Below are 13,329 nucleotides of genomic sequence, written 5' to 3'. Positions count from 1 at the left end.
TGCCCAGGCAGAAACATGTTGGCGCGTTGAAAGAGACGTGCATCTATTGATTGCTCGACCCACTAGAGGTCTAAATAGAGGCAGGTTGTATTTCAGTGGTGCAAAAGATCAAATGGTAGCACGAGTGAAACGTCAGATAACAAAATATTTTTACAAGAAAGCAAAACAGTTTAAAAAGAAAACAAAACATATGTACATGCAAAAAATGAAAGAATGTTCATCGAAAAAGTTCGCTTGTGAAATGTTCAGTAAAATGTTCAAACAGAAAGTTTTTCGCTGATATGGAACAATGTTTTCTTTTATGTATACAAATTGTTCGTTGAATTCTTTAGGTTTGAATGTAGGTGATGCAGTCATATGAGTTATGTTTTGATGTATGCGTTCCATTAAAGAAGATGGGTAGGTTGAGAATTGGGACTTACCCGAAAAACTTGCACAAACCTTGCGGGCCATCGAACAGTTCCTCCCGATTTAGTGTGCCGGGGTTGTGCAGAATCTGTAGTGCTTGCTGGGGTTGGTGAGTCTGTTCGAGGAACAGAGGGAACTGAATGTAAGTCGTCCTCGATGAAGCCTTTTTTCAAACGATCAATCGAAACGGTATTTCGTTTACCTCCGATATCGAGGACGAAATACTTGGGTTCTCGTTTGATGACTTTGTACGGCCCGGAATATGGTGGCCGGAGTTGCGATGGTATGCCATCGTTTCTGACGAAAACATGAGTCCAAGTGTTGATGTCCTTGGGAACATGTGAAACGACGTTCTGTTGTCTGGGGCCTGCGGGTGACAAAAGCGACATGGATGTCCGCAATCGGTGCACATATTGTGCTGGGTCAGGAAGGTGTTGTGATGCAACAGGTTCAATCATCTGCCCAGGTAAGGTGAGTGTTGAGCCGTAGACTAGTTCTGCCGGAGTGTGTCCAACTTCCTCCTTAACCGTGGATCGAATACCAAGGAGGATGAAGGGGAGATGTTCCAGCCAGTTGGAAGAGTCTGCAGATGCTTTAATAGCTGCTTTGAGTTGGCGGTGGAAGCGTTCAACCATGCCATTTTCTGCAGGGTGGTAAGCAGTAGTGCGGGTGTGTTTGCACCCGAGTAGACGAGTCAGTTCGGCGAAAAGGTGGGAATCGAACTGACGTCCTCTGTCTGTGGTGATTGTTGCGGGTGTGCCAAAACGCGAAACCCATTGTGATATCAGCGTTTTGGCGACCGTTTCTGCCGATGAATCGGATAAGGGCCAAGCTTCGGGCCATCGCGAAAAACGGTCCACGCAGGTGAGTAGATGAGTGTAATTCTGCGAAGGTGGCAGAGGTCCTACGATATCAATGTGAACGTGCTGAAATCGTGCGTCGGGTTGCGAAAATGAACCGATTGGTGATTTTATGTGCCGGTAGATTTTTGCTTTTTGGCACGCGACACAGCACTTGGTCCATTCTCTGATGTCCTTGTTGATATTGGTCCACACAAAACGGGTTGATATCAGCTTTTGAGTGGAGCGAATACCAGGATGTGACAGAGAAAACTTCACGACGATACTTTTGCGGTACATAAGGGCGTTGGTGACCAGTGGAGATATCACACCAAATATGGGCCGAGGAAGATGGTAGCGGAACATGTTGAAATTTGAGAGATGGCGAATTCCGGAGCTTTAGAAGTTCTTCGTCATTCTCCTGTTCAGCTGCTATACTAGCCAGATCAATTGAAGACGTGGTGTGGATGGCATTGATCTGCGTTCGAGACAGTGCATCGGCTGCTAAGTTAGTCGTCCCTTTGATGTGGCGAATATCCGTCGTATATTGTGATATGAAGTCGAGGTGGCGGATTTCTCTCGGCGAGTGGCGATCAGGCTTGGTGTTGAATGCATATACCAGTGGTTTGTGATCGGTGTATATGGCAAAATTGGTACCCTCTAGCATGTGTCGGAAATGCTTAACGGCCAGGTATGCCGCCAATAATTCCCGACTGAAGGTACTGTATTTCGTTTCGGCGGGTTTTAACCGCTTAGAAAAGAAAGACAACGGTTGCCATATGCCATCAACAAGCTGCTGTAGGACGCTTCCTATTCCGGAATCGGATGCATCGACGAGTAAACACAGCGGGGCATTTGGTTTCGGATACACCAACATAGTAGCGTCGGATAAAGCTTTTTTTAGGGCGGCGAAAGAGGCGAGCTGATGTTCATCCAGGGCAATTTCGGTATTTTTGCAGGTTCGCTGACGTAGCAAATCTGTGAGCGGTTGCGCTATCTCGGCAAGGTGAGGTACAAATCTCCGATAAAAATTCACTAGACCGAGGAACTCCCTTAATTTGCGGAGAGATGTGGGTGGCGAAAATTCCACGATGGCCTGTACTTTATCAGGGAGGGGACGAATACCATCCTTATCGATGATGTGCCCGAGAAAATGAAGGGAAGCAACTCCGAAATCACATTTGCTGGGATTGATGACGACTCCGAATTTTTGCAGACGTTCGAATAGCAAGTGCAGATGTTGGTCATGCTCTTCTTCCGAGTTACTGGCCACCAGTATGTCGTCTATGTAGGCATAGACGAAAGGCAAACCTCTGGTGACCATGTCGATGAACCTTTGGAATGTCTGTGCTGCGTTGCGTAAACCGAAAGGCATACGCAGGAATTCAAACATTCCGAAAGGTGTCGTGACTGCTGTTTTTGGAATGTCCTCGGGTTCAACCGGTATTTGGTTGTACGCTCGCACAAGGTCGATTTTGGAAAAAATGCGAGCGCCATGCAGCGAGCTAGAAAAATCCTGCAGATAAGGGACTGGGTAAGCATCACTGACGGTACTTTTGTTTAGTGACCGATAATCACCGCAAACTCGCCAGTCGGTCGATGATTTTTTGGGGACGCAGTGTATCGGCGAGGACCAGTTGCTGCTGGACAGGCGGATGATTCCAAGGTCGAGCATGTGTTGGAATTCCCGTTTGACGGCTTTGAGGCGATCAGGTGGTAACCTTCTGGGTCGTGCAGCAACAGGTGGACCGCTGGTCTTGATGTGGTGGGTGATATCGTGCTTGATCGGCTGGTTGTGGAAAACTGGTCGAGCGACGTCCGGGTACTGTTTCAGGATGGTACTGTGACGAGTCGTTGTTGAAAGCAATATGGTTGGGCTGACTGTGGCCATACGAGCGGCTATACCGCGCACAGTAAGCTGTGTGGTGCTGTCGACAAGTCGTCTGTTTTGTATGTCTACTAGGAGACCGAAATGATGGAGGAAATCGGCTCCTAAGATAGGGGTCGGCAGTTTTGCGATGACAAATACCCACTGGAATGTGCGGCGTAGTCGCAAGTTCAGTGTTAGGGACTGTTCCCTAACTGCTGGATTGGCGAGTGATTGACTGCCTGAAGACAGACTGGTGACTCCGTTCGTTTTCCTGAAATGCTGGACACGGGGATTATGCTGACTTCCGCGCCGGTGTCAACTAGGAAACGTGTGCCTGTTACCCGATCGCAAACGAAAAACAGGCGACTTTGTGGGTGCGAACCAGGAACGTCCGTCGCATTCAGTTCCCGGCTGTACCGTTTCCCGAACTGGGTGATGCGAATGAGCATGGTATGGTGCATTTCTGCGCCTCTGTACCGAATTTTCGGTGGTACCAGCACGTGTCGGGTGAGTTGCGGGTAGCACTGGGACTGCGGGATCGTCTACCATATCGATGCGGTCGGCTGCTGCTTCGGCGCCGGTTTCCAAGCGATAGGGCCTGTATTTGGGTTGTGAGGGTCTGTATTTGTGCGGCTTGCTGCGTCATTAATGAACACAAGTCCGCAATTTCGGAAGAACTGGTCGGCGCAAGGAAAGGATTGGTAGTGGGAGCGGCTGGCGTCACCGTCGATACCGTGGAAAACCTATGTGGTACCTCAGCTATTTTGTCCGCTAGCTCTGCCAGTTCCTCAATGGATGTGGTTTCTCGTGTGGAAGCGAGAACCACCTGTGTGTTGGAGGGTAGACGCTGGAGAAAAAGCTGCTTGAACACTTTGTCGGGGAGGCTCTCATCTCTAAGAAGCTGCTTCATTCTTCTTAGAAACTGGGAAGGCGTTCTGTCGCCCAATTCTTCGGATGTCAGAAGTTGGTGAAGTCGCTTTCGTTGGGACTCGGAAGTTCTGTTAATAAGTGTCGTTTTAAAGGTGTCGTACGACACAGAACCGTGTGGAGCCATGACGAGATCACGGACGACGTTCATGATCTCTGGTGAAAGAGAACCGATTACATGCGACAGTCGAGACGCATCGCTCAGTATTCGGTGAGAAGAAAACTGGGCTTCTATGTGGTGAAACCATAATGCAGGGTCGTGCGTCCAGAATGGGGGAATTTTCCACGTAATCGCCGCTTGAATTGTCGTGTCGGAAGGTAATGGATTCACCGCTGGATTCGGTTCTGGAAGAGCCATGGTGTTCGCAGAAATTCACAGTTGGTTTGTTGACAGATGATGTGCAGGCTGTTATTCTTCGTAGAAGCTGGTTCCAGGGAAGGCCGGAATTCTTTGACGGGGTCACCAAAATGTAGTGGAGTCACCAGAATGTAGTGTGTTTTTGTTGAGTGTCGGTGCGATAGGCATGTGTTTGCCTGAGAAATGACAAAGTGGTAACTGATTCAATTATAACATTTTTATTAGCTGGAGTTAATAAATATTAGTAGCCATTACATTCAATTTTAACAACTTGCTTCAAGTTGCTAGACAAATGATGGAACCAGGATATGTTCGTGTGTGTGTGTGTGTGTGTGTGTGTGTGTGTGTGTTTTCGTTCTCTCATCTTGCTTGGCCGGAGGAAAATCTCTGTCTCACATTAGCAGAGGTCTCATAGTAGCAGTCTCCCTGTCTGTCTGTCCCTGTGTGTCCTGACGTCTTGCTGACCACTCTATTTATAAGAATCGTGGCAGCTAGAAGGACATACTGCAGCAGAGTTTGTACCTAAATAGGTCAGATGCTGACCAGTTGAACTTCGCCTGACATTCTAAGGTCGAAGGTCAAAGGGAGATGATCGATCACTTTTTGACAGGACAAAGAAAACCTGTTTTTCGCGCCTGTTGATTGTCGTGTTTGGGCGACCGCTAATTCATAGATTCGGTTTCGAATCTAGGCTTGGAGAAGGAAATGTAAATTTTTACATCTATATATGTACATGTATGTACATACCTTCACGTACCTGTATCTATATATAGATGCATATCTGGGTACAGGACGTTGCAAACAAAATATAACCGGATGACTTCGGGTATTTCTGCGTCAAGTGAGATTTAACGAAATGGGAGGAGAGTCAGAAGAAATTAAAGGGTTGGGTGTCTCATTTTATGAAATTCATAAAAGCATTGTCTCAGTTGTATCAACTAAACTCGAACAGATGCGTTAAAAATAGACGCATCTGATGCATAAAACTTCGATTCTGTTTTCTGCATTTTACATACACACCTGAAGCAGGTGAGAATAAATCTGTAAGGCTTTTTTTTCTTCTTCTAGTTTAAAATGAGACATTGCTGGCATGATTTCGTTATATCTATAACGCATAGATACATAAAAACAGACAGAAACAATCAAGCAAACACAATCCATTAGATTTCTTCTTCTTCTTCTTCTCCCATTTCGGGTACAGAAAATACCCGAAGTCGTCGTTGAAAAATGATGAAAGAAATAAAACAAATCAAAAGATGATAGGAAGCTGAGGCAAGGGCGAGGTTTTGGTAGATTAAATGAACTGTGAAGAAGAGACTCTTGGAAATCTTCATTTAAAATGCCAGAATGTATTCTTGTTTTGTTTTGGTTCTTCTTTTTTTCAGTATAAGTTATTTACGGATTATAAATATTCCTCTGCTTCTCACAAAAGCGTGTGTGTTGTGGTATGAAGGGGAAATTAAGGAACAGGAGGGTTGACATTAAAAAAACAAGGAGAAATGAGCTTTTCTTCTTACTTGTCAACAATCTGGAGGGGAAGGTTTTCTTCTCTTCGTTGTAAACATGACATCCAGTTGCCCTCTGACCTTTTCCGCTCACCATTGCGCATGCTCCCATCTGCGCTTCCGTCCGGACGGACTCCAGACAGAACCAAAACATTCTCACATCTTCGCCTTAATTTCAGCTTCTACTCAATACTTTATGTGTTTACCTTTGCTGTCTCGGACAATTTTTTTAGCTATGAGCGATTAGATTGTTAGCATTTCCCCTGTTAATGAATAAACCATTGGAATAAGAGATCCCTTATTTGAGCAATAGGTAAGGGTTAAGACATGAATGGGATCCAGACGTAAATAAAATTCATCAAATATATATACATCTAACCCATGCTAGCATGGAAAACAGACATAAAAATGATTGCCATACATGCATATGCATACATATATACTTCTATATATATGCATATGTATACATGTGTGTGTGTGTGAAGGCGTGTGATCTAGCGGTTAGGGTGTTGCACTCACAGTGGCTAGATTGTGGGTTCAATTCCCATACTGAGCAGTACATTGTATTCTTGAGCAAAACACCTCATTTCATATAGCTGCAGTCCACTCAATTGTAAATAGATTTCCCAGCAATGGACTATCTTTCTGATCGGGGAGAACAGACATTACCCTGCTTGCATAGCCAGTAGGGTGCACGTTCTTGCGGCATCGGGCACGACCTTGCGTCGCCAGGCACGTTCTTGCGGCGCCGAGCACTTTCTTGTGGCATCGGGCAATGTGGGGGTCAGGCACGGTTTTGCAACACCAGGTACGTTCTTGCGACGCCGGGCACGTTTTTGCCTCGCCGGACACGAACGTGTCTAGGGCTGCAAGAACGTGCCAGGCTCCGCAAATACGTGCTTAGGGCCGTATGTACGTGCCTGGGGCCATAACTACGTGCTTGGGGCCGCACGAACGAGCCCGGATCCGTAAGTACGTGACTGGTGCGGCAGAAACACGCTCGGGAACGTTAATATGTACCCGGCGCCGATGGAACATGCCCAGCGCCGTTAAAACGTGCCTGGAACCGCAAGAACGTGTCCAGTGTTGCAAGAACGTGCCTGGGGATGCAAGAACGTGATCGCAGCAGTAACTACCTGGGGCCGCAAGTAAGTGACAGGGGCCGTATGTACGTACGTCTGTCCTGCGCCAAAAGAACGTGCCTGGTTCCGAAAGAACGGGCCTGGGGCCCGCAAGAACGTACCTGGCGTCGCAAGAACGTGTCTGGCACCACAAAAGCGTGCATAGAGCCGCAAGAACGTTCTTGCTACGCCGGGCACGGTCTTGCGGCTTCGGGCACGTTCTTGCGGTGCCGGACACGTACTTACAGCCCGGGATTCGTACTTACGGCCCCAGTAACTTACTTGCGGCTCCAGGTAGTGACTGCCCCGATCACGTTCTTGCGTCTCTAAGCAGCTTCTGGCAGCAGCCCTAGACATGTTCTTGTGCCCCTAGGCACGTTCTTGCGGCGCCAGGCACGTTCTTGCGGCGATGGGCACGTACTTACGGCCCTGAGCACATACTTACAGCCCCGGGCACATATTTGCGGCCCCGGGTACATACTTACGGTCCCGGGCTCGTAATTACGGCCCAAAGAACGTGCATATAGCCCCAGGCAATTACTAGCGGCCCTAGGCACGTAGTTACTGCCCCGAACACGTTCTTGCGGCGCCAGGTACCTTCATGCGGCCCCAGGCGCGTTCTTGTGGCTCTAGGAATGTCTTGCAACGCAAGGCACGTTCTTGCGTTGCTGGGCACGTTCTTGCGGCCTTAGGCACATAATTACGGCCCCATTCACGTACATACGGCTCGAGGCATGTAGTTGCTGCTCCGGGCACGTTCTTTGGGCGCCAGACATGTTCTTCTGTCCTCCGTAAAAGCACCCACTACACTTTCTGAGTGGTTGGCGTTAGGAAGGTCATCCAACTGTAGAAACTCTGCCAAATTAGATTGGAGCCTGGTGTTGCCATCCGGTTTCACCAGTCCTCAGTCAAATCGTCCAACCCATGCTAGCATGGAAAGCGGACGTTAAATGATGATGATGATGATGATACATACACACTCAAATACTTTCCATCATTGAAAGATGCTGTAATTTCCTCAGTACTTACTGATTAATTAAAATCTTCAGTAGGTTTCCTAACCTTGCTGTTCCACAAATATTTAGATTAGGAATGTATGACAGACTTAAAAGTAAGTGTTGGGGTTTATATGATTGATTAAACCCACCAAAGCAAAACCGCAGCATGGTCACAGCTCAATGATTTCAAGAGTAAACCACATAATATAGCTTGAAATATCTTGGGTGATAGACTTAATCCTCATCCACCCTATTCTAAAATCATCACCTGACATTTGGGATCCTTTTAAGAGAGGATTGATCTGTTGTATGCATTCCTGTTAGGCCTCCTGTTTGGGAGATATCTTCCTCCCATCCACCAATTAGAGATCTTGGAAAAAATAAAGGGTCATAGCTGAGGGAGTCTTCACACTTCTTTGGCCATGTCCAGGTCGATCTGCATTGGAAGCAGTCTCTAGAAATTTCTTTACAATTTTCGAGGCTGTTTTTTGGTTACTATTAAGGATTTTTGGTATAGCTTTATTACTTTCGCCTCCTTTGTTGAGGGTTACGATTGTATTTTGGTCTATAGTCATTATCTAAGTCATAAATCTGAATTTATTTTGGCTGAAACAAAAAGAAGACAAACAAAGTTTTTATAATGTCGTATCATTTTAATATCTTATCACATTCATTGCTAGTTATTAAATACCGAAACTTTGGTTGCTTTAATATCAGGACACTCTGGATATATATGTATATATATTATTTTATTAAAGCTGGAAACAATTCACCAAATGGCAGCAAATGAGGATCCATTTATACACAGTCTTTATTTTTTTCAGATTAGTTCCCCAATGAGATTTAAAAGCTCGTGCAATGAACTGGTATCTACATTATATATATACATACATGTGTGTGTGTATATATATATATATGTGTGTGTGTGTGTGTGTGTGTGTGTGTGTGTGTGTGTGAGTGTATATATATATATATATATATATATATATTTGTGTGTGTGTGTGTGTGTGTGTATATATATATTCAGAGCAAGTGACATTGTTGCGTCTTTTAGAAAAATATTGTTTTTATTTTCATAGAAAAATAGGTTTATTCAAATTTAATTTTTTTCAAAAACAAACTGGATTTTATTATCTATACAAAGATGATGATGACGATGATGATGATGTTTGTTTACATTAGTCCAAGACCATGGATTTGGGGGCTGGTGAAAGGGAGGGAGATCCTTTAGGGGATTCTTGGTACCAATCACTGTACAAAATGTAAGTTGTGAACTGAATAATAATAATAATAATAAACTCCTTTCTACTGATGGCACGATCCTCAAATTTGAGGGGAGGGGATGTGTCAATTACAGTGGCCCCAGTATTTTATTGGTATTTAATTTATTGACCATGAAAGGATGAAAGGCAAAGTTGACCCTGGTGGCATTTGAACTCAGAACATGAAGCATTTCATCCAGTGGATGAATGTTTCTGCCTTCATTATAATAATAATAATAATAATGGTTGAAAATTTTGCCTGAAGAGCAGCAATTATAAAATTAGTTTATACCATAAGCACAAGGCTGGAGATTTGTGCGACAAAGAGGTTGGGGCAGCTGTCAGCAATCAAGTGATGAAATCAACCCCCGAACATGACTGGTACATTTTTATTTTATCAACCTCATAAAGATGAAAGGCAAACTCGACCCCAGTGGGATTTGAACCTAGAACTTGAATTTTCTGAAGACTTTAAAACACTCCAGCTAATTCGTGGCCCTGTTTGTTACCCACAACACCCAGTTATTGTTTACAATCTCGAATTATTACCCACAATCCTCTGTGAAGAGTACACCATCGTCATGGTCCAATGAATCGTCAATCAAGAATGACTGCAGCAAACACTCCATAATTGTGTCTGTTCTCTTGTTGTAGTCAATCTGGTCCCTAAGGATCGACAGTCGATCTTCAAGGGACAACTTGTCTCTGACCTCGGGGACACTGAAGTCCCCAGGATAAGAAATGGGGTTGGGAGACAACTTTGATGCATGTGGTTCTAAGGAGCCACAGCCAAGCTTAACATTGCGATCCTTCTTCTTCAGAATTTTCCCCTCCTCCTCTTCATCATCAAAAGCAGCACTGCTGACACCCCTAGGGTAGAACTCAGAGTACCCGTCTCTCTCCTCTTGCCATGTGTCGTCCTCATACTGCAGGTCACCTGCCACCACCGACTGCATTAAGAAAGACTCAAACCCATCACTCTTTGTACGTTCGGCACCAAGCAAAGCCTTTACAGTTTCAGCCAATTGGTGGTGGTCATCATGGTTGGAATCCCAGCCTGAGGGCTTGCCTTGGTGTAGAGATTTACTAGCAGACAGCAGAGTCTCCCGTAGTTCTTTGCTGCGGACGTCAATGGATCGATAAAATGTAGATTCCAGGTTGCAGCTCTCTGTGGACAGAAATAAGAAAAACAATAATAATAATAATAATAATAATAATAATAATAATAATAATATAATGGTGAAAGGGAGGGAGATTTTTTAGGGGATTCTTGGTACCAATCGCTGTACAAAATGTAAGTTGTGAGCTGAATAATAACGATAATAATAATAATAATAATCCTTATTATTAAAGACACAAGGCCTGAAATTTTGGGGCAGGGGACTAGTCAATTACACTGACCCAGTGTATTACTGGTACTTAATTCATCAATCCCGAAAGGATGAAAGACAAAGTCGACCTCAGCAGAATTTGAACTCAGAACATAAAGAGCTGAAAAAACAATTCTGCCAAATCACAATCATCACCGAGGACTAAACAACAACAACAATAGCCACTTATACTAACTACTATATTAAACATTAGATAGTGTAGTCCTAGATGCACTATGCCTGAATAAAAGATGGGATGGTCACAGCTGGAACGTCTTTGATGAAATATCTGACTGGATCAGGATTGACCTGAAGCTAAACAACACAACTATGGGGTCCCCCCTCCCCTCAGACCCTATACCTACCTCTCACGTTATTCTCCACAATGGCTGCTTCACTCCAAGACCGTGGAGGTTGGTAGGAGTGGAGTTTCTCCTTCTTGTACAGAACACACAGCTCGGTGGCCCTCACCTAGCAATGGAACAGCAACAATGATATTATTATGAATACAGAGATACAACACATATATATGTACACACACACACACATACAAATATGTGTAGATATAAACAGACACCGACACACTGTCTTCTTCTTCCTGGCAGGGAGTCTACCAGGTCCTTGCTCTCATTTGACACAACTGCTACAGGCTGGAAGGGTTCCCATTGCAAACCCTGCCTTAGTTGGTGCTAGTACACGGTTGTCAGGGATGGAAGGCATCAGTGGACCCGGTTGGCTCTATGCATGATGACCTCTCTGAGACCACTAACCTGAGATGACCCCCAGCCCCTACCAAGCAAAATATACATGTATATTCTACACAATTATTCTTCCATTATATATATATATATCATCATCATCATCATCATCATCGCTTAACGTCCGCTTTCCATGTTAGCATGGGTTGGATGATTTGACTGAGGACTGGTGGAACCAGATGGCTACACCAGGCTTCAATCTGATTTGGCAGATTTTCTACAGCTGGATGCCCTTCCTAATGCCAACCACTCCGAGAGTGTAGTGGGTGCTTTTACGTGCCACCGGCATGAAGGCCAATCAGGTGGTACTGGCAACGACCACGCTCAAAATGGTGTATTTTACGTGCCACAATCATATTTCATCATCATCATCGTTTAACGTTCGCTTTCCATGCTAGCATGGGTTGGACGATTTGACTGAGGACTGGTGAAACCGGATGGCAACACCAGGCTCCAATCTAATTTGGCAGAGTTTCTACAGCTGGATGCCCTTCCTAACGCCAACCACTCAGAGAGTGTAGTGGGTGCTTTTACGTGTCACCCGCAACGAAAACGGCCACGCTCGAAATGGTATCTTTTATGTGCCACCCGCACAAGCCAGTCCAGGGGCACTGGCAACGATCTCACTCGAAAATCCTACGGGAGCCAGTCAGGCGGTACTGGCAACGGCCCCGCTCAAAATGGTGCATCTCATGTGCCACCCGCACAAGAGCCACTCCAGGGGCACTGGCAACGACCTTGCTTGGCTTGCCGGGTCTTCTCATGCACAGCACATTTCCAAAGGTCTCGGTCAGTCCTCATCACCTCGGTGAGGCCCAATGTACGAAGGTCTTGCCTCACCACCTCAGCCCAGGTCTTCCTGGGCCTACCTCTTCCACGGGTTCCCTCAACTGTTAGGGTGTGGCACTTTTTCACGCAGCTATCCTCATCCATTCTCACCACATGTCCATACCAGCGCAATCGACTCTCTTGCACACCACAACTGATGCTTCTAATGTTCAGCTTTTCTCTCAAGATACTTACACTCTGACGGGTATTCACATTGACATTACACATCCAACGGAGCATACTGGCTTCATTCCTTGCGAGCTTACGTATGTCCTCAGAAGTTACAGCCCATGTTTCACTGCCATGTAGCATGGCTGTTCGTACGCATGCGTCATACAGTCTGCCTTTTACTCTGAGTGAGAGTCCCTTTGTCGCCAGCAGGGGTAAGAGCTCTCTAAACTTTGCCCAGGCTATTCTTATTCTAGCAGCTACACTTTCAGCGCACCAACCCCCACTACTAACTTGGTTGCCGAGATAGCGGAAGCTATCAACTACCTCTAGTTTTTCACCCTGGAATGAGATATATATATATATATATATATATATATATATATATATATATAGAGAGATATATAGATATCCGGATCTTTTTTAAAACGGGGGCCACATTTTTCATTAATGTTTTACGTAGTGTTTTTGGTACCGAAAGACTTTCAAACTTCGTATACTTATCTATTTTGTGTTATAGAACAGAAAAATATTTTTGTATTCGAATTTATTTCATGTAAAAAATTGTCTTATTTCGATAATTTCAACCAATCACTGACGTCCATTCAGCCGATATACATTAAGTGCCGACTACATAAACAAACGATTCTTCGTTTTACTTGCTTTTTTCACTTTAAATTTGCTTTAACACTAACCCTAACCCTAACCGTAGGGTTAGGGTTAGGGTTAGGGTTAGGGTTAGGGTTAGGGTTAGAGTTAGGGTTAATTGTTTCAGAATCGTTTCTTTATGTAGTCGGCGCTTAATGTATATCGGATGAATGGACGTCAGTGATTGGTTGAAATTACAGAAATACGACAACTTTAACATGGAATAATTTATGGATTTCTTTTTTTTTAAAGAAGACTAAAAGTAAAAG

General features: G+C 44.8%; 3 protein-coding genes across 5 annotated transcripts in view; 1 reads left to right on the top strand and 2 right to left on the bottom strand.

The window, feature by feature from the left end:
- The window catches only part of LOC149134280 (uncharacterized), an 880,637-nt gene that overhangs the window by 119,125 nt on the left and 748,183 nt on the right, over nucleotides 1-13,329 (top strand). The gene's annotated exons all lie outside the window — the stretch shown is intronic.
- Nucleotides 1-13,329, bottom strand: part of LOC149134287 (uncharacterized) — a 227,343-nt gene that overhangs the window by 22,458 nt on the left and 191,556 nt on the right. The gene's annotated exons all lie outside the window — the stretch shown is intronic.
- Nucleotides 9,075-13,329, bottom strand: part of LOC149134291 (uncharacterized) — a 31,909-nt gene continuing 27,654 nt past the window's right edge. For all 3 annotated transcript variants that reach the window (XM_089355968.1, XM_089355966.1, XM_089355967.1), the window contains 2 exons: nucleotides 11,024-11,129; nucleotides 9,075-10,456 (listed from right to left, as the gene is read on the bottom strand). In XM_089355968.1, coding sequence (XP_089212094.1) covers nucleotides 9,834-10,456; nucleotides 11,024-11,129 — 729 coding nt within the window. In that variant the 3' untranslated portion in view covers nucleotides 9,075-9,833. The remainder of the gene's footprint in view (nucleotides 10,457-11,023; nucleotides 11,130-13,329) is intronic.

Source organism: Octopus bimaculoides, chromosome 8, assembly GCF_046866305.1.
Source record: "Octopus bimaculoides isolate indiv1 chromosome 8, ASM4686630v1, whole genome shotgun sequence".
Taxonomy (NCBI): domain Eukaryota; kingdom Metazoa; phylum Mollusca; class Cephalopoda; order Octopoda; family Octopodidae; genus Octopus; species Octopus bimaculoides.
This window is presented reverse-complemented; position numbering and strand designations above follow the sequence as displayed.